General features: G+C 40.2%; 1 protein-coding gene across 3 annotated transcripts in view; it reads right to left on the minus strand.

Annotated features, from left to right (window-relative positions):
• SEMA6A (sema domain, transmembrane domain (TM), and cytoplasmic domain, (semaphorin) 6A) overlaps nucleotides 1–20,634 on the minus strand; it is a 125,246-nt gene that overhangs the window by 54,575 nt on the left and 50,037 nt on the right. For 2 of the 3 annotated variants that reach the window (XM_012659550.1, XM_012659549.1), the window contains exons 2-4: nucleotides 7,263–7,400; nucleotides 4,916–5,033; nucleotides 734–794 (exon numbers count right to left, since the gene is read on the minus strand). In XM_012659550.1, the coding sequence (XP_012515004.1) occupies nucleotides 734–794; nucleotides 4,916–5,033; nucleotides 7,263–7,362 (279 nt within the window). In that variant the 5' untranslated portion in view covers nucleotides 7,363–7,400. Of the gene's footprint in view, nucleotides 1–733; nucleotides 795–4,915; nucleotides 5,034–7,262; nucleotides 7,401–8,655; nucleotides 8,663–20,634 lie in introns of all 3 variants that reach the window. The other variant, XM_012659551.1, reaches the window with a different exon arrangement.

The raw sequence follows: 20,634 nt of genomic DNA on the forward strand, positions 1-20,634 counted from the left end.
GAAGAATAAACAACAGTGTGGAAATTTTACATAAAATATCCAAATTAACTTGCTAAATTATGTTCATTTTGATAAAGTACATGTCCTGGCCCTTTCCTTTCAGTTGATAAATTGGTTTTTATAAAAGAGGCTTTTTCCTTAAAATATGGAAGTCATTTTCTTAAACATAAAGGGGACATTCACGTTAGGTGGACAAAGATTTAATTCAGGTTATACTCTTTCACATAAATTAATGAACCGAGGGGATCTTCTACTTCTAGGGCACAGATTTTATTAACTAAAATATCCCCACGTGGAGTTATAAGCAAAGCTTAGGTTATACTTTACGTCTGTCTGAAATGGACAATGATCAAATTCTTGAACCATAGCAGTCAAATCAAACTTAATATTGCAAGACATGGCAAATATAACAAGGAAATATTTGTGGAATAAAATTTTACTTGTAAAAACTGGTATTTTCCTGGATAAAAGTGTCAATATTTTATTAAAAGAGTTTAGAAATTAGCTAAAACTCCAAAATGTATATGCACACAATATTTGATGAATAAAATATGAAGAAAAGAACATGTATTAAATCCTAAGCTACCCTCTAATTAGGTTTTTACGAAATGCGTGTTGGCATTTCCAGATTATTCTTAGCCACATCATCTCATCCATGCATTTAAAATAAAGCTCTCTTCAAGAACTATCCTAAGGTCCTTCATTTTAGAAAGACGGTTTTGAAACAACTTACTTTGCTACAATAAATTTCTTCTGTGTGTGATGTGTCTATATCAACAGTATAAATGTGGTCCCTATAAACAAAGAAAAATTAATACAAGGTCAAACATATGAGTCAAGACAGTTCATTTTCTGCTGAACGAGTTATCTCTCGTTCAGGGCAGAGAAGCCCACACCCATATTTTTAAAAAACAAGATATCCATATACAAGAAAAAGAAAAGATCTCAGCCTTCAACAGATGCCTCTGGATTCCTTTTAGCACCTTCTGATAAATCATGGCATCGCGCGCTAAGGAACACCTTTTATGAAAGCTTTCCTGTAGTCACTGCTCTCTGATACCAGAACTACAGCATCTGCATATTCATAGCTCAGGAGGGAGGACTCTGGAAGTTAAATTGGCCCAAAGACTGGAACACAGATGGGTTCTCACGCCCTTTCAGTGTCGTCAAATCCATGCACCAAATACTTGGTATTCAATGTGCCACATTTGTTCATCAAGGGGGCTAACAAAAAACTAATCTCCATCATCTCCATCTCTTTTTAGAAAACATATTTTCAGTCTTAGCTTTGATGATTTGATTGACAAGATGGAAGATGATAAAGGTGAAATTATTTCCAGAAGCCACTATTTTCTTCACAAGATGAGGGTCAATTAAAGTCTAAAACGTACTTGAGCTAAAGTTCACATTTCTTGCTTCTGTTCACCTTCCTGTTTTGCTGAGAATTTGGTTGTCTTTACAAATTGCTGCCAATCTCCCCTTGGAAGGGGAGAAACAGAATCAGCAGCTCAGGTGTGGGGCTATATTTAAACATCCCCTTCTGTGCGAGCTGAGCACAAGGGCGTTTTTGTCTGGAATTCAGAAGAAAGAAAAGAAAAGAACTACACTCAATGGAGGAGATGGGGGGCTAGGGAGAGAAAGCAAAACAGCTCATTTTCCCTTGAAATAACATTGACTTTTTCTAAAATACAGGAAGTCCTGGGGTTGGAAAATTACCCACAGCTTTAAACCAGGACCTCAAGTCTCCCAAGCAAACTTTCAAGCCCCCTTATTACTTAAAAGAAAAGGGAAGGGGGAGAAGGAAAGAAAGAAAGGAATTATTTGTAGGATTCACTTCACTATATATGTATATATATATATATATATATACATATATATATATATATTTTTTCGGTTCTTGGGAAATCTGTTTGCTACTGCTTTTAGGGAAAGTGCAACAGAAAAAAAAAAAGAAAGAAAAATAAAAACAGCCTCTCTCACGTGAAAATAAAAGGAGGGGGCAGGGCAGTTGGCTGACAAAATTCCCTCGCCTGCTGTTGAACTGTGAGTGTGTGTGTGTGGTAAGGGGGAGAATGGAGAGCCTGTTCTGTAAATTGCTGAATTGGGAAGTTTCTTCAAACTTCAGTATGCTGCCAGAATTGCCCCGTCCTTTAATTTCAAGGCAGTTTTACTGCATTTGTTGATGACTTGTTTGACTTTATTGCTGGTGCTGTGGTCAGGCTCATTACTGGAATGGGATTGCCTATTACCCTGGTATCAGGTTTGAGGCGACTCTAGGCTTTTCCTTGCCCTTCCTACCCTCAAAACTTAAGTAGGAGCTGAATATATGAATTGTAAACTAACAACTGATTAATATGCACTGGCAACTCCTCAGAAAGCTCTCAGATTGCCCCCTTTTGGCATGGCCTATTTATGTTAATTAGCAGTTTAGAGATTAAAAAAGAAGAGGAATTTACAAAGTGGATAATAATAAAGCAGAATCAAAAGGGGTTCTTGCCACCAAGCCTCACTCAGTCCCTGGGTTCTGGATGGGCCTTGGCTTGCGACTGCTGACACCAATTGTCTGCAAGAACTGGGAAGCCTTTTAAAAATAGAATTCTGTGAATGAAATCTTTTGGACGATGGCAATCTTTTTCAATATCCAGAAGATCACATGGCCCCAGCAAACAGAAATGGTGCTTTATGGTGAAGCACAGACTGGGGTCGGGGTCATTCCCAACCATCGGGTGTGCATCCCACACTTCATACTCTGTTCTTCCTGAATTAAGTTATTTGAACATAAACTGACTTAATCCTAGGACTTCCTCTCCCCCCTCCAGTGGGCACCACTGAATTGTGTTGCCATGGCTTGAGCCTAAGGAAAGGATTTAACTTTAAATCGTGTTCCTTGCTGCCTAGGAACCTGGATCTCTCAGAGTAGCGTTGGGAAATGTGAAATTAAAAGGGGGGAGGGGCCCCAAATATGGTGGCCCCAGAACTCTTTCAGGAGTTTTTCTAAAGGTGTGTACGGAAGGGAAGTGGCTGAGTGTGGAGAGAAAACCAACATGTCAACATGTTACAAACTTGACCTTTAATGAAAGATGAATCTATTATTGTTTTTAAAAAATTAAATGTGTTTTTTCTTTTTCTCCTTCTATTTCTTCTTTTTCCTATCTTTCCTTGGGGTGGGGAGTTAGAATAAAACTGTCTTGGTTTTAATGAGCTGGAATAATGGTCACTTTTAAGTCTGCCCAGTACCTTGCTCCTAACACTCCTCTTGCCCTGGACCTGCAGGCCACACCCTATGAAATCATCGGGTACAAGATCAGTCTGTTATGTCATTTTTCCCCCAGAGATGCAATTGCAAAGTGAACAATTCCCAGGAGATTCTTGAGTTGAACTATTTCTCACAGATCCAATGTTTAATCATTTGTTTTGATCGGCCCTTAGGTAATTGGGTGCAAATGTAATCTAGCTCTGCTACATTTAGGAAATTAAAAATGGTATTTAAGAGATAGTCTCATATTTCACCAGAGAGGTGATCACTGAGCACCTCATTCTGATACTTAATAATGAATAACCACAATGACTATGCTTTTGGGCAACAGCTATTAGAAAGTTATTATCAGGACAAATAGTGCCACCTCTGCTCCCTAGTAGGCAGCATAGTCCAGGGAGTGATACCATGGCCCCTAGAGCAAGGCCATCCTGGTTCTAATCCTGCCTCTGTCATTCTGGCCTAGTCACTTTACCCCTCTGTGGCTTGGATTCCCCCGCTAAGACATGGGGATAATAGTAGCTGCTTCTCACATGGTTATTTCCAGGAATGAATTAAATAACATTGGTAAAGAACTTAGAACTATATTTGTTAATGTATGTGCACAACATACTAGTTGCACGTGCTATGTAAGTATTTAAAAGTGTTTTGATGTTGTTTCCTGTGAGCAAGCATAGGGTACTCTCAGGATGTTTTGTCAATGGTTTTTATACTTTGTGTTGCAAAACTTGTCACCTCCGAACACCTAAGTGCTTTAAAAGATTCAAACACTATTGTTACACATAGGTTCTTTACCTATGCCCATAGCCAGATACAAACACAATCTCCATTTCTTCTTCCCAGTGGGAAGTGATCAGTTAGTCCAGACCCCGGCAAGCCCGCAGCAGAGCACCCTAGGCCAGTGCTCCCTCTCGCCGTTCATCCGTAGCTATTCTGGTGAGCTACACACCTCCAAACGGGGGCTCCTATATGGCTGGCGTACCAAGGGACTTCATTAAGGTAATCAAATCCAACCCATCATTTGGCAAAGGACAGTTATGGCCAAGAAGGTGTGGTCTAGCTACATTAAGGGCAGAGTTAGAAGAAAAGCCTAAATCCACGTGACCCATCTTTAAGCCGTATTCTTACCATGACATTCATCCTTAGGACATTGATCTGTTTAAATAACATTGCCTCAGTGGATGAGTATTTTTTTACTACAGTCAAACAAAAAATATTCTAAAATATATATATTATGCTTTCTTTGATTGCCATTGCCATTCTTTCAAAGTAATTATATATACTGTTAATGATGTATATACTCACTGCAAAAATACAAATAGGTTTAATATACACGCTTCTACATGCACACTACATAATACACATTTACACATTCAGTTTAATTTAACAAACAAGTATGAAGGAGCGGAGCACTGTACTGGGTGTGGATATTTGGGTACAAGCTCCAAAACGTGCAATTATTTTAATCTAAATCCTATAAAGTTAAATGGACACAGACAATCTTGAAAGAATGATTGTTCGACGGATTAAAGTTGCCTTTAACTTAAAGAATATTCTGTTTGGGAACCTCAAGATCTTAAAAATGCTGCATAGCTGGTAAATTTAGGACCTTGGACCTTCGGACACTCTGAAGGCAGCCGCGAGGAAAAGGCCACGCACCTAGCAGCAATGTACAGGGTTCTGTTCATGATCATAATCATCTGGATGTCCAGTTTGTGCCTCTGTGTGGTGTTCCGTCCTGGCTTGTGGCCCACAAACACCGGATACTGTTTTGTATCTGCGAAGAGAGAACACGGGGCAAGAGGGGGAAACGCGAATGAAGCCAAGCATGACAGGGCAGGGAGGGGTGGGGTGGGCCACAAAGCACAGTGTGCTTAAGTCAGACCGCGCCTCCATCTCCCATCTCCCAACGAGTCTGTTCTGTTAGGAAATACTATGATGGAAGAGTGCTCTTTAAGGACGATCAAGTTACAGTTTCATTTCCCGATGACAATAAGCCTGGACTTCTATTCCTAAGTGTCACAAGTTCTGACTTGCTCCTCTTTCTGGGGTTTAAACTTGCTAGTGAACCCTTTGCAGGAAGGTGCTCTTTTCTTCCACAGTTTTCTTTTCATCTTCTGCAGAGTGCTAAGCCTGAGGAGGCAGTCTGCCAAAGATCTTGTCTCGGGACAAAACTATTTCAAAGCAGCCTTCCCATCAATCACCACAAAGGCAATGTGGTCTGGAGGCGAGAGCCCTCGTCCAGGAGCCAGAAGAAAAATACAGTCTCCACAGGCGTCCAGTTGGAATAATCTACTATTGAAGGCAGCCCTGCTAGGTTGGTTGGCATTCTAGGAACTGTGGGAAGTTCACTCTTGAGTTAAGCAATTGGCTACTTTCACAGAAATGTGGGCTTTGACAGGACAGGGTCAAACGGAGTGTAGCCAGTCAGGTGATCTGGAATTTTCCCTGAATTGGAGAGTAGTCAATGGACATATTTCTCCTTTCCTACAGTTCTCTTTGGCTGAGACGAGGCAATTTGTAATGAGATCCGACCTTTAGAAATACCTACATCTCAACCTCTCTCTGCCTTTACACCTACAATATCCAGAACACTGGCGATACTCCAGAGAAACTTAGAAGGAAAGAAAGATGAGTCACATTTAAAAGGCACTTGTTTTCCGGGGAGGGGTAGGGGTGTAAATAACGACTGGAAAACCATTCACAGATTTATGCTTAGCATTAAACCCTTGTAGTATCTGAGCATTATTCACGGTGTGTATCTTCTTAGAGAGCCTTAGTATATTTTATTCACAAGCAAGCTTCTTATAAGATGATCTTGTGCATTTCCTTCCACTGCTCTGAAATTTCATACACTCACTCATCAAGGAGGTTGTTATAATAAAACAACAGATATGTCTCTACTATCGCGGATTTGAGTGACCACTGAGGTATGATTTTCAGCAGTACCTCTGGGCTGAGGTCCCTTCTGAACTGGGGCACAAAAGATACAAAGCTTATCTCAAAGGGAGATAAATAAATGTTCATTAAGTTTTGGTACCTTGAGTTGAATGAACTCTGCCATATCAGGAGTGATGATCTTGAACTACACAACTTGGTCTTAATCATGTCCTTTGACCTTTCGTTCTCTAATTGTCAGTCTGGCCACTTCACCTTCGTGTAAAATTACCTATGTTTGCAACCCCGAGAGCCCAGCTGAAAGCTGGGCATTGATGGAGCTCATGAGTACCCATATTCATGTTGGACACCTTTGTGTTTCATTCAGGTTTTTTTCTTTTTTATGAGTGAGGGGGATAATTACTGGGAAAATAGTTATTTGGGGGAAAAATGCTCTCTTACACCTTAATTGTGATAAAATACTTAGCCTTTTGAAGGGCAGGGGGAAAAAGTTGTAAATTGGGTGTTCTATCCAGTACATAGGTAGGAGGACTTTCTTCTTTTCAAGGGACAACTGAATTCCTAATCATGTTTGTATCTGCTACTAACAATGAAGCAGAGACCAAAAGAAAGTTATAAATGGTGAAAATAGGTTCTCTGCAAATTCAAAATCACTCTCTACCCAAGTCTAGCAATGACATAACTTCTAAAAAATATTAATTTTTTTCCTCTAAAGTACTTCAAAGTAGTCATTGTTTGGGTTCATATCTTGTAACAATGCCCAATATTAATTATATATGACGATGTGCAATGCTGACAATACCCACATGATAGTGACATTCTCCCACATAGCTAGTTTTAAGGCGTGAACACGATGGCCTCCCTGTAATAATCAAAAATGCATCAGGGTTATTGAGGGAAGTTTCTAATCCTCGCCCACATGTCCCTACAACAACATTTGACAGAGTTTTGTAACAGTCATCCCACCAACTGACTGGACTTGCATGATCTACCTTTGCAATCTACATAGTCTAGTTTTCTATTTAATTTTGAATTTTTATTTTTTGCTAGGCTGATTCAGGCTAAAATGTCTGAAAAGGGAGAAAGTGAGTGAGACGTGGCTACTTACAGTTGCCATGCGAAATACTGATTGGCTCAGAATCTTCTGGGAAGCCAGCCCCAGCAAAGTGTAGCAGTGTGAAATATAGCAGCAAGGCTTCTGACCTCATAGTAGTTCAGCGGGGGGACTTTATTTTTCTACTTCACCCTGCCAAAGAGCAAAGAAGGGATTTTTTTTTTTTTCCTGCAAGTCAGCTTTATTCAATTCCATGCAAAGAAATGGCCTGGAAGATAAATTCAAGAGAAAAAGGCTTCTGTTTCACATCTTCTCCATTGTAAATTCACTGACTATTGTGTTTTACATAAGGCACGTGTATCCGTTACCAACTGCCCTCTCCTCCCCCTGCATCTGAGCCCCCTGCAAAGTTTCTCCCAAGCACGGGACACAGAGTTCCTTTGTCCTGAATCATCTTAAGGCAATTATGGGTGGCTATTTCACAATTATAAAACTCTGCATTCCAAAAACTGTGACAACTGAGAAGCATTTTTGTTTTATTTTTATGCTAAATATTTTTCTTTTTCTCAGCAGGTTTATGGAGATCAAAGACTGCCACCCACCAGACATGTTTTGTTTGGTCAGCCCAGAATCTTTCAGAATATTGAAGTAGTTGCCAATACTGAAAAATTAGGAGATTTCTGATAATAATCTAGATTTTCAGTTTCTTTATAAAAATCAGAATCTTTCATACTGACCTAAATGACAGTTCCCCTCAGGCACCATGCTCTTACCCCCAACATACTCCAGCTCACACAGAGGTGATGCGTGCACACACACACACACACACACACACCTACAACTGGCCCATTCACTGTCTCCACTACCAGCTTGACTCTTTAGTTGAGATTTTCTCCCTTGGTTTATGTAATTCTACAGTGACCTTAGACATCAACAAAACTACACAATCTATGTTTAAAAAGAAATAAGTGGATCCTTTCAGACTCTGAAGAATACTGTAAGAAGAATCTGAAACCACATCCTGAAATGGTATTGTTGATTAAAAAAATCTCAAATACTACCTTGCTGTGAAACATTAGTGAATAAAAATGCCAGATACACTGTTCTACCCATCTGTATTTTCTTGAAGTGCTCTTTATGTGTATAAAAATTCTAAGTCTTGGAAATAAAAACAATCCCATGAGGGGCTGCTGGGTACAGTGAAGAAAAGACTCATAATACAGTAAATATCACATAATTCTCAGGCATATTCCAATAAGTGTTGATCTATCAGGGAAATTTATGTAAAATGGAGATATCTTTTCAGAGTAGTAAACTCTTTGAAGTAGCCTGCCAAAGATTATCTTTTTTGAACAAAGGTATTTTACAGTAGTCCATCAATCATTTAAGATTTGTGTGTAGAAATGTCAAACTCTGTAACCTAGATGTCTTTGCAAGTTAATTTGGCAAACAAACTGCTAACTTACTCTTTTCGGAACACCATTTAATATTAGATACCTATGTCTCTTTTCTTCATGCCAAAAAAAGCATTAATAAGTCCCAAGTGTTGCATCGTAACTTATAATTTCACAGACACAGCTGGGTCTTAATCATTCCTGCGATTGAAAAGTGCACATTAATTAATGTGCTTTATCGTGAAAATCAAAGAGGGAGAGAGGTTGAAAGAAAAGCATAAACAATTCCATATCTCCATCTCTGATGTGTAGATTAAAATTAAACTTTAAATGATTACTTGTTCACAGGGGCAATCCATTACCAAGAGACATAAACATGTATTTATAGACAAGTAAAAAGCAACAGTCTATTCCCTCATTTATTTGCCAGTTCCTCCCATTCTGGAGAATCTGAACCCAAAGGAAAGAAGCACTGAGGTGTCTCTATTGTTTCTCATAGCTCCTGTTCAGGCTAACAATAAGGGGGAGAAATCAATAACAAAAGTAAGTAAAAGATGAACAAGACACCAATCAGCTGTTACATTTTAGAAGAGAAAGTATATGGGGAAAAGGAAGAACCGGCAACGTTTACCAAGGACTCAAGAGCAGTATTATAGTATTATATAGAAGCATATTGCCTCGAGAGCTTGCATGTAATGGAAACAAAAAGGAGACTCAAAAGGCTAATTCTCATTCCTTTAAAAATCTTTGGAAATATAGGTATACTTTTAAGGATTAATTTTGCTTGACGTGACAAATGAGTCTGTACCCTTTCACAATTGCATTTATCTTTGTACAAATGTCCTACAAGCTCACAAGACAAAGTCCTGTCACTTTATTACATCTCCTAATTTTAATTCTTTCCATCTAAAGAATGCATGGGTCAGATGCAAAGTTCTCAACCCCAGAAGCTGGCAAGAAGAGCAATGCGTGCAGAAGAAATCTGTTATGTAAGTTAATGGCTTCTTCTATAATAATCCTTACAGCCAGGATCACGGCTGAGATATGCCATTTAAATATCTCCAGGTTTACAGTAGGGCTGTCTGCCAGGAAACATAGCTGTTTTATGTGTCTTTCTATCATCATATCATCAGGTAGTTAGCATGTACATCACACGGGTGAAAGGGTTCTGGCAGTACTGGTTCTTCTTGGCCAGTCCACATGAACACTTCAACATTTTCTTCAGCTGAAGTGTTGATGTATTATTCGCTTCCTATTTAACTTTGGGTCCCAACCCTTGTCGAGATGTAGACAATACGCTTTCTTTTTGAAACGATTACTTTATGGAGGGATCCCAGTTCAGTAACATTGTCATTTCCCATCCTACAGAACATGGGCTTGGGTTTCTCTCCTAGATCACTGCAGTGCAGACTGGTACCAGCTCAGAACAAACAAGAACTTCCGCTGGGTTTAACAATCTTGAGCAGCTAGGCTGCTGCAATTTAAGAGGTGGTTTAAGTAATTTTCGAAACTTTGAAAAGTGCTACCCACGTATAGCATATTTATAGGTATCTGCAAACATGTGTTGATTTCCCTGTCTGTGACTGTGCTTGTATGGGCTAAATACGACCTGAGACTAAAATAGCTATTCAGAAAATTAGCTAAGGGAAGACTGTCAATATCAGGATTCTAAATAAAACATATACTTTGCAAGTAGGCTTATTACGCCTGAATTTTCCATCTAATTGTCTCAGCGTTCTTCCATTCTTAGCTTGAAGAGAAATAGCCTCTGTAAACTATACCATTACTACGAAGTTATAATCCTAGACTGCTCCAACCCACAACATTAATGGAAAACCTTAATAACATTCTTAATTTTAACAGGCATCTGCTTGGTGAATTTATTAGGTCTATTTATGTTCATCTAAAATAAATTTGTGTTGACTTTCTATATACTCTGAGCTCAAACAAAAATTTTTTTTATAGTAATTTTCCCCTACAGTTTTTAAGACCAAATTGAATAGGAGAACTGCGATATACAGATAGTATTTTGACCATTGGCTGCCATGAACCAAATGAACTGTGCAGAATGCTAACTAGCCAGGAAAGTGGCCTTCAGGTATTCCAGATCGAGGACCAAACAAAAGACACTAAAGGGAGGACTGTCTGAAAATCCTGTGAATGCATTCATGCTGATAATTGCTTTTTAAAATAATAAAATCTTTTCAATAACTGGAGCTTCCATCCACACACACTCCCATTTCCCATGCCCTCATCCGACTGCAAGCATCACTGTATCAGCAAAGCACGAAGCAAAGGGGATGTCTGAGGAACTGGAAATGGTTATGGCATCAGAGAATGAGGTCGCCAATGGCCACATCTTACTTTTAATCAATGAGATTAATTTCATAAGAGCCACAAGGACTGGGAAGCCATGACAAGCCTACCCAGCCAAGTACCACTCAACTACTCCCCCAAATCCTGCCCTGGAAAATTCTACGGCGACTCACAAACTGGTAGTATTTGGCCAAAGCTGACTCATAGAAAAGAAAAATATTGACTCAGAGATATTTAGGAAAAAAAAATAGGAGATTTAATATACAAATCCAGATTTCTAGCTTTTTAAAAAAAATATCAGAGATCTGGCCTTGCTGGCCCATGGTGCACCATGGCATTGCTCTGGAGCCGAGCGGTAGCTGCACAAAATAGAGCGGCTGGCTCTTTCCACTGGGGAACATTCCCGCCACCTCCCGTTGTCCTAGGAGGCCTTCCTTACCCATTCACCTCACTGCCTGCCCCCTTGGAAGCTCTGAGGGCAACCTCTCTGACACCTAGGTAAAGGACATCATCATTGTTGCATGAGGTATTCTGCTCCTTGATACCATAAACTGAATGTAAGTTGCCGAGTGTCAGCCTTAGCAAGTGGACCTCAGGGGCCCCACTCGCTAGACACACAAATGGATGGACATTGCTTCCTTTAAAGACCCATTTGGGCTGCTCCATGCACTGTCTCCCTGTCCCGCTGCAGCAAACAATACATCCATGCATGGTGCATCAATGCGTCGACTGCATGGAGGACCCGGTTGTATAGATGCAACTTGTGTCTGATATGGTATATACATGGCAGCATTTTCCAGAATGTTGGCATCAAATGAACATTTGAATAATAAGTGGTAATGAGGTGAAAAATAATATATCTGGGAGCTTGCAAAGACAAAATGTTCTCAGAATAGCTCTAAGTGTGGCCTTGAAATAAAGAGGAAATGATGGTAGTGGCACTTTTTTTTCCCATGATGAAAGTCATTTACTACCATGTCTCAGTAATTCTTTTAAAAAAGCACATTTTCTCTTGACATCATAGGAAGTTTTAAAGGTAATCAATAGTTCACACTGTCATTAATAGAAAGGGCATGCTAAGGCCAAGGAAGTCAGTCAGTCTCTGGCTCCCAGTGTCCTCACCTGTAAAATGAAAGAATATGAAATGTAACGATCTATAACATTTTCCTGGCCTCTGAAATTGTACTATCCTAGGTGATTCTGCCCCAGTGAAGAATGGTGTGTGTGTGAGAGAGAGGGAGAATGTGACTAGGAGGGACAGTACAAGGAGTGACCGGGAGCAAGGCCACTCCATTGTAACACATTCTAAGGCCAGTGGCACCATGTGGAGGGACGGAGTGGGGGCGGGAGGAGGAATATGATGGCAGGGTGAGGTACTGGACCTCCACACGCCTTCCCTCCTGGCCCTAAAAGACACTGGGGAAAAGAGTCAGGCTCTGCTTGCTGTGTCAGGCACTCTGCGATCATGACAGAGGGCAGGCAGAAAAGGCTCTATGCCAGGGATCTTTCCAAAACAAACGGGGGAACGGGGCTCATTTTTTTCCTACACTCTTTCCTGGTTGCCCTTAAACAGCATGTCGTTTGGAAACTCTGGGGATAATCAGTGTGTCCATGTGTGGTATTGTATGTGGCAAACATTGGGATGGAACAAACTCTGTTCATTGTAGCTCTCAGTGGATGGCAGTGGGCACAGCATGAAAAAGTTGCGGAAAGTTCACCAAGCTAGAGCAAAGAAATCCCAGCATGCTATATTGCCCTGTCTCAACTTTAGGACAAAGTTCAAGTTCAATAAGCCGTTCTAACTTGACCAAAGAGAACACTGTTGTTACCATGTAATCAGATTCAGAGTTTAGTTGGGTTTTACACTAAGTCTAATATTTTCATTTTTATTACTCTAGCATTTTGACCTCATCATCTTTGTCTTTACAGTGAGACTGCTTCTAAAAATCTGAATCGAAATTGGTTTAAACGCTCCTACATGAAATCAAACTATTACTGATAATATAAGAGAGCAGACAGAGCAGAGGGTGAAATCTGAGCTTTGAAACCCTATATCCCCCTCACCAGCTTGGACCTTTGGCAAGAGGCTTAGGCTCTCTGAACCTGTTTCCTCATCTTGAGATGCGTAAAATATGCTTCAGAGACTGACTGTGCAAAGTGCTCCAAACATTTTTGTTTATTCTTCAGTTAACATACTAAAAATTGCCTTTTCATGGTTTTGCTTGTACTTCCTTAAGGAATTCCCATGCAGGCTCCGGATTAGCCCCTGATGTTCTACCGCTTCAGTGGACAGAGAAGTCTCCTTCCCTCTCTCCCACCCTCTCTCCGGGACACTGAGCTTCTTATCTCTGCAGGAGGGCACCTGGGAGAGGTAGAGAGTCTGTCTCAGGAATCACACTCATATTGTGTTACTTTTTAAAAATGTAAATTATGGCACTCACACTAGCACAGAGGAAAATGATGATGTGGAGAAGAAAGGAAGGATGGGGTGGAAGTGGAGGTTTGTTGGGTACCTTCTGTGTACAAGGTACATACGCACACTACTTTATTTAAACATCACAGCAACCCAGAGACAGGCCTTATTATCTCCACTGTACACATGAGGAAACTGAGATTCAGAGAGGTTAAGTAACATGTCTTGGCAACACAGTAAATACAGTTGTCTCTTGGTATCTGTGAGTAATCGGTTCTAGGATCTCCCATGGATACCAAAATCTGAGGATGCTCAAGTCTCTGATATAAAATGGCGTAGTATTTGCATATAACCAATGCACATCCTCCTGTATACTTTAAATCATCTCTAGATTACTTACAATACATAATACAATGTGAATACTATGTAAATCATTGTTTTACTCTATTGTTTAGGGAAGAATGACAAGAAATAAAGGTCTGTATGTGTTCAGTTTAGATGCAATTTTCTTTCAAATATTTTTGATCAGCAGTTGGCTAAATCCACTGATGTGGAAGCCATGGATATGGAGGCCGATTGTGTTTACAACACAGTGGTCAAAGGTAAAGCCAGGACTCAAACCCGGGTCCGCGTGATGTCGAAGTTTATGTTCTTCTCAGGACATCAAAGAAAGGGGAACGGAAGGGAGGTTGGAAGGAAAATGATGCTGCCATAAATGGAACCGCACTTAGGACCATAGCTGAATATAGGTTGATGCATCTATGCTTATGTGGACAGAGTGGCTCGAAGTCCCTAATGGCTTCAGTAGTAAAAATCTTTAAAAGGAGTACGCAGTTGCTCCCAAATATGTGGGCATTCAAAGGCTCATTCCACTTTATTGCCCCGTGTTTGCAGGCTTAAGATGATACAAAGAGGCAGATTCTCAGTGTTGAGAGGAACTGATTATCCCATGAGCCTCACTGTGTGAAGTGAAAACACCAGCCTGCTTGCAGCCTCCCTCAACAGTGATGTCTTGAAGTCAATACATCATAGAAAACAGTATCAGTTGTGAAGGGCAAGAACAAGGTTACCTGCTTCAGTAGCTGATAAATTAACCAGATTTGGACACCTCTAAAGTCAGTAAGGAACCTCTGTCCAGAGAGAAGTGGAAAGCAGGTGTTTGTGCTGAAAATCCAGCTTGCTCAATGCCAGGGCCCTGTCTCCCAGACATTAGGAATGCTGATTATTCTTGAACCAGAGGAAAAGGTAAAGAATTAATGAGGGTTTAAACAGCAGGTATCCTCCACTGATGTGGGAAGCCCATTTTAAGGACTGTACCATTAGGAGGGTGCTGCTGTTCACAGGATGCAGAGCTGGGTCAAAGAAAGCTTCCCAAACGAAATTGGAGACAACTGCACCCATTGATCCTGTCTGAAACCTTCACTCTACCCAGTCTTCAGGAGCCATGAGGGCCACCTGTTCAGTGATATTTGCATTAAGCTCTAAGGTTCACGCCAATGAGAAAAATAGCTCTAGCTTCTTAATAAAGCATCTGGTCTTTCTTTCCTCCTCCTCTCAGCCATTAACAGAGACATAAAAGCACCCATTTCGGAGGAAAGGGAAATGCCACAGACTTAACTTCAACACATTTTGGAGGATAATGATGGCATTCAATGGAGGATAATAATAAATATCGACTGTGTATAATAGATGTTCCATTTTAGATCTGAAACCACTGTCACCAACGCAAAGAAAAATAGTTGTAAATTCAGAAGTACTTCTAAAAAAAAATTCTTTTTAAAAAAGAAAAGCTGGTTATGAGCCTGTTATCTTTTGAGGACAGAAGGCAAGTTTTGTCTTTCAGATGATTCTTTGTCATGACAGTTTTCTTTCTAACTCCTCATCCCCACGCCAAACACACAGCTCTGAGCCCATACATTTAATGCACTTTGCTTAGATGTTTCAGATACAGTCTAAAGGCTCATTGGGACTCTACTGCTCTAGTCATGATCTTAGCAGGCTCGAAATATTGTCGTAAACTATCTTGAACTAAAAAAAAAACCTGCAGCAGTCTCAGCTCGGTTTACCCACGGCATGCCCCAGCTTTTTGCCATGTCCCTCTTTTTACACTTTTTATAATATTACTGAATTCAAACATCTGCTCCAGATGCAGAAACAAATACTCCCTTTATTTTACTGTTAGGAAAACTAAGGCCCCCCAAAGTGAGGTCACTTGCCAAATACTACACAGCTCAAAAGTGACACACACAGCTGAGCAGCGGTTGAGGACTCCTGACTCCTCCCACCAAGCTCTTTGCCTGCATTATGCTGCTTTCAGAAAGGACGCCAAAACTCATTCCTTTCTCCTTGGCTTGCTGCCTGATGTTCATTACTTCCATTGCCTGATTTCCATTTTAGCGATTCCCTGCTTTCAACCGGGAGGCTCTGTGCTAAGATGTTCCTACAGACAGATGGAAATGCCCCCATGCACCCTTCCCCAGGACCTCACTGATCGGTGGATGGACCTGGTAGCTCCTGCCCAATGTCCAAAATAGAACACATACACAATAAATTTTCAAAAAGAAATTAAAATCCTGCTGGAACCAATCTACGTGGAGGGTGAAGGTATGGCAGAGGTATGTGAGGTGGGATGATCAGCAACGTCTTCTGGTTGGAGAAAGCCTTGGAAGGTTGCATGATCGTTCATTGTGGAGGGGCAGGTAGGCACTAAGACGTTTCAGGTAGAAGAAGGTCAAGACAGCAGACTGTTAAAATGGACAACTCCATGCTGGTTGGATTTCTGGACACACAAATGAAATTATTTCACTCTTTGCTTAAGGAATTTCAAACATTTGTCTAAAGTAATGGATGGATTTTATAATTTAACCCAAAGTTCAGTTTAAAGTACTGTAACTGAGAATAAAGATTGTGTCTGATCCCCTTTTCTTCTAAGAATATGACAGAAGAAGTAGTGGCGGAGGAAGCTCTAAAACAGCATTTCAGAATATGGGTGTGTATTTGTTCGAGGTATTAAGTATATGGGTTATGTTCGCATTACTCTAATTTTTCGTGCGTTGGGCAGGGGGAGGGGAGAGGGGGGAGGAGGAGACGGGCACATGCACAAACAATGAGTGAGATGCGCACCTCCGGGGGAATGGACACACTTGAAGCTCGGACTTGGCGGGGAGGGAGGGTAAGGGCATCATACGTAACCTAATCATCTGTACCCCCATAACATGCTGAAATAAAAAATAAATAAATAAATAAATAAATAAATAAATAAAAGTGCATTTGTAATTTCATGAAAAATAAAGCAAAGGGCAAAGAATAACGTGCCTAAATCCAAGGCACTTTTTCGTAGTCTTTAGAAAGATATTTGCAGAGTGACTTTAAAGAAATGAACTAGAGATTTCTTAGTGACTGGAGTTTTCCATAAACCCTTGTCAAAATCCTGAGCACATTTAAACTAATATAAAGCAATAGCTGCCCTTTGATAGGATGACTCTCCCTAATAATTTCTCCTCTGCTTCCTCTCAGTGTAGTTAATGAAAACAGAATCTCCCAGCCACAGCTCTAACCTTCCCAATCCTCACTCCACCTGGGATTGCTCAGGCTTAGGCAGCTGCAGGGATGTGTTCTTTCCCCCAATCTTGGAGTTGAAGTCAACTTCAAACATGGCTTGTAGAGAAAGAAAAAACAACCTGCAGGTCTGTCCTTTGAGCTCTGAATAACAGCCCCAAACAACAATGTCACCAATAATCACAGATGCTTTAAACTTTGACCAAATCCTACACATCCTTATTGTTTTCTTGTTTTTTGTAAACGTTTTGTTAAAACAGCCTCAAGATCAGGAAGAAGGTGAAAAACATTTCTTTGAACTAAAATGCTGGAGTCAGGTCCTCTGGTGCTGGCTACACATGTCATCTTTCATTGCATTCCTTGTCTCTTTCAATGAGCTCTGAAGCCCAGCACCCTGAAAGCCAAAAATAGAGTTTCTATTTGATTACCAGCTTCTGATTATACAAAAAGAGGCATAATATCATTTCAGGCTTTGCTTCATAACAAAGCATGGTGGTGCTGACTGGTGTCTGTCATCAGTAAAGTATCTACATACACGGTGGTTGTGGTCTATGTATGTTCAGACACATCCAGAATAGAAATGATATGGAAGTATCACCTCTGGAATCTCTACAATTTTCCCACATTCTTTAGGAAATTCATTTCGTTTATCCAAAAGAAAAAAAAAAAAAGTCTGTTTTATGTCTCAATGAATGGAGTGAAAATTGCAAACCCATGCATCTAAACCTATTATTAAATTTGGTAGACATTGCCAAGTTTTTCTGAAATTAATGATATCTTTATTGGCTTTGTTCATGTTCTTAACACATAAAAAGTGACTCATTAGCCTGGCTTGATTTACTTAGCAAAATAACTTAGGTGTTTTTCAAAGGCTGTTTATCAATTTGAATTGTGGTGGGGAGAGGACCAGTTGCCTCTTCCCAAATCAGAGTCACATCTAGGGCTACCACCTCCTAAAATGTTCATTTGTTTATAATGTGAAACCCTACCTTCAAAATTAAAAACTATTCCCAAACATCCTGAAAATATGTTTCCTTAGGGCCAATGAAAGTAGGTTCCAGGAAATCAGGGGTTTGTTTGACTATCTCTACCACTTAATGACTTGATTCTTTACACAGGTGACTTAAGGGTCACTGCACAGAAACAGAACTGTTCATTGGGAAGTGATTAAGCATACCGAGGTGGGCAGCATCTGGAGAAACCATTGTGGTGCTGGTTGTTTTGAAGTCTGCCCTGATGCTCCTTAAGTTTAAAGAAAAATAAAATTTGCAATTCCTTGTTTCTCTAGATCTGGATAAGGCAATTTCGTTTTGGATATATAATTCCTTATTTGCAATTACAAATAAAACAAAAACAAAACAAACCAAAAAAACCCTGAAAATCAAAAATTTTTTCTACTCATTTGGTAATAAAACTTGACTTGAACTGGCATGAGACCAGTTATAGTCTTTATTTATCCCTCTTAAGATGAACGTTTACATATTTCACTGGAAAAAATATTAAAGGAATTGATTACTAGATATCGCCCCACACTCCACTAGGGTATGTGTCCCATGTTAACTTTCCTAAAATCTGAAAAATTTTAGATTCCGAAACACATCTGTTTCAAGGGTTTCAAAAAAAGGAACTGTGGAACTATATGCCTTTGTTCCTAAAGAGATTAAAAACAGGATAAAAAGTGATGGAGAAAGGAGATCCTTTAGTGCGGAATCCCAACCCCCGGTTTTGCTAAAACCAGGAGCTCTCTAATTATCCCACAGGGAATAATGTTGGGAAATTCTCATAACATTAAAAACATTTAATCTGATTTCATTTATTTTTTTAAATGTATGTCATATTACACTTGCAAGAATAATTCAGAGATTAGGAATTGCTGACTATGTTACTTATTTTTAATTTTCTATGTTCCGTGCTTACATAATGACAGTTTTCCAGGTAGCTCTTCATACAAGGGACCAACAAGAACAGGTTTCCATGAAATAAGTGAGGCTCACAAAGCAGATATAGCCTTGGTGGGGAGGTCTCAAAGCTCCGTAAGAGTATGCAATGACATCCAGCAACAGCAGAAGTGACTGCCTCTCTGGACCCCTCAACCCCTCTGCCCAAGTGAACTTCGTTTTCCCTCCCATCTGACCACCAACTACAAGGTGTTCAGCACTCCTTCCCCTCTCTATATTGAATCGGTAAATGTCACAGTCCTTTTTGTGCAGTTGATAGTGCTTTCTCCAGAGGATGTCCATAATGTTGGCAGCCTACAATCTCCCTCTCCCCATGGAAGAACACTGGTAATGGCCCTTCCCAAGCCCTGTCATCAGAGGCCACTGTCAGCTGGCAGCATCTGCCCTTTGATTTTTTGCACATAACTGCTTTTAATTTTCAAACACTTGCAACTTTCTTTTGATGACTAATACCAGAAGTTTAGGGTCAAATTAATAAAATGAAGGAGTTGGATTTCCAGAATATTTTGGGAGGACAGCTGTTATCTTGGACAATGACGAAGGGGTGGTAGAGGGGGAGTATGTACTCTTTTCCCTCCTCTCTGAGGTGCCCCTCCACTTACTGTCCCTCTCATTTGCTTCTCCCAAAGTGGACATTGGGTATCAGGCACAACAGTAATCAATATTAACTTTGAGATAAAATGGAGGTAACTGGTTAATATCAGATAACCTGGAGGCTAGGTTAATTACCATCATCCAAATTATCTGGAGGGAAGAGAGCACGTGGATATCACCAATTACCCCTGCATAAAAAAAAAAAAAATCACAATTCCCTTATTTAATAGCACAGCAGACAATCACTATAATTACAATCTCTGCCAGAGAGACCAGAATCAGGAGGAAAAGTGAAATTATTCAATGAGCTTGGGTGTGACAAGCAGAGAACAAATAAAGTGCTGTGAGGATCAGACAACAGACAGGTGACAAATTAGAGAGAAAGAGAGTGTGAGTAAGACACGCACCCAGCTCAGTAGACGTGCCCAGAAGTATCACCCTATCACAGCTCCAGGATCCCTGCCCGCATGAGCTCCCCTTTCTTTGGGAGGAAATAGAGGCTTGGGGAATGGATAAACGGTTCTGAAAGCTACTTATGCCCTGGTTCCTGGGAAGCACAGAGGTCTACCTGGATCATCCAGGCTTTCACTGATGAGGATCTGACGGTCTGAGTGGTGAGAAGGAAAAGACACAGGTATGGAGCACATGGAGAGGGTATAATGCATGAACTTCTTTTCAAAAAGGAGATTCCCCAGGTTCACTCTGAATAACTAAAAGACTAAAGCAGAATAATTTTCTTCTCAAATAGTAATATTTTTCCTGTTCAGTTAACATAGTCTTCATCTCTCCAAAGAGAAAAAAAAAGGCATTCTAAAGTGTTATGCAAGAATAGGCAGATGTGTTCTTCACATATCTATTTAATCAGCTCTTTCCAGCAGCACTAAGGCATGAAAGAAAGGCTGAGTGTCCTCCAGAATCTTCAATAAGGAGAGAGCAAAATGCTTTATTGAGCTTGGGTGAGATCCCCAAACTGGGGTGCTTGCTCCCCCGTCGGAAAGGAAAGGAAGTAAGCAAGCCTTCTCCATGCTCACGCAAAGGATGCATCTGAAGAGAGACCTTCTAAATCATTTTTCCAGTTTTTAAGGTAATTTTATTCCAAAGCAATATTGCTTTTATACATCATAGATTGCGTTTTTAGTGTTTTGAGGTTAGTTACAAGCGAGAACATGAGAGGTGAGAAAATACCATACAAG

This window comes from Propithecus coquereli, unplaced genomic scaffold (genome assembly GCF_000956105.1).
Source record: "Propithecus coquereli isolate 6110/MARCELLA unplaced genomic scaffold, Pcoq_1.0 Scaffold62, whole genome shotgun sequence".
NCBI lineage: Eukaryota > Metazoa > Chordata > Mammalia > Primates > Indriidae > Propithecus > Propithecus coquereli.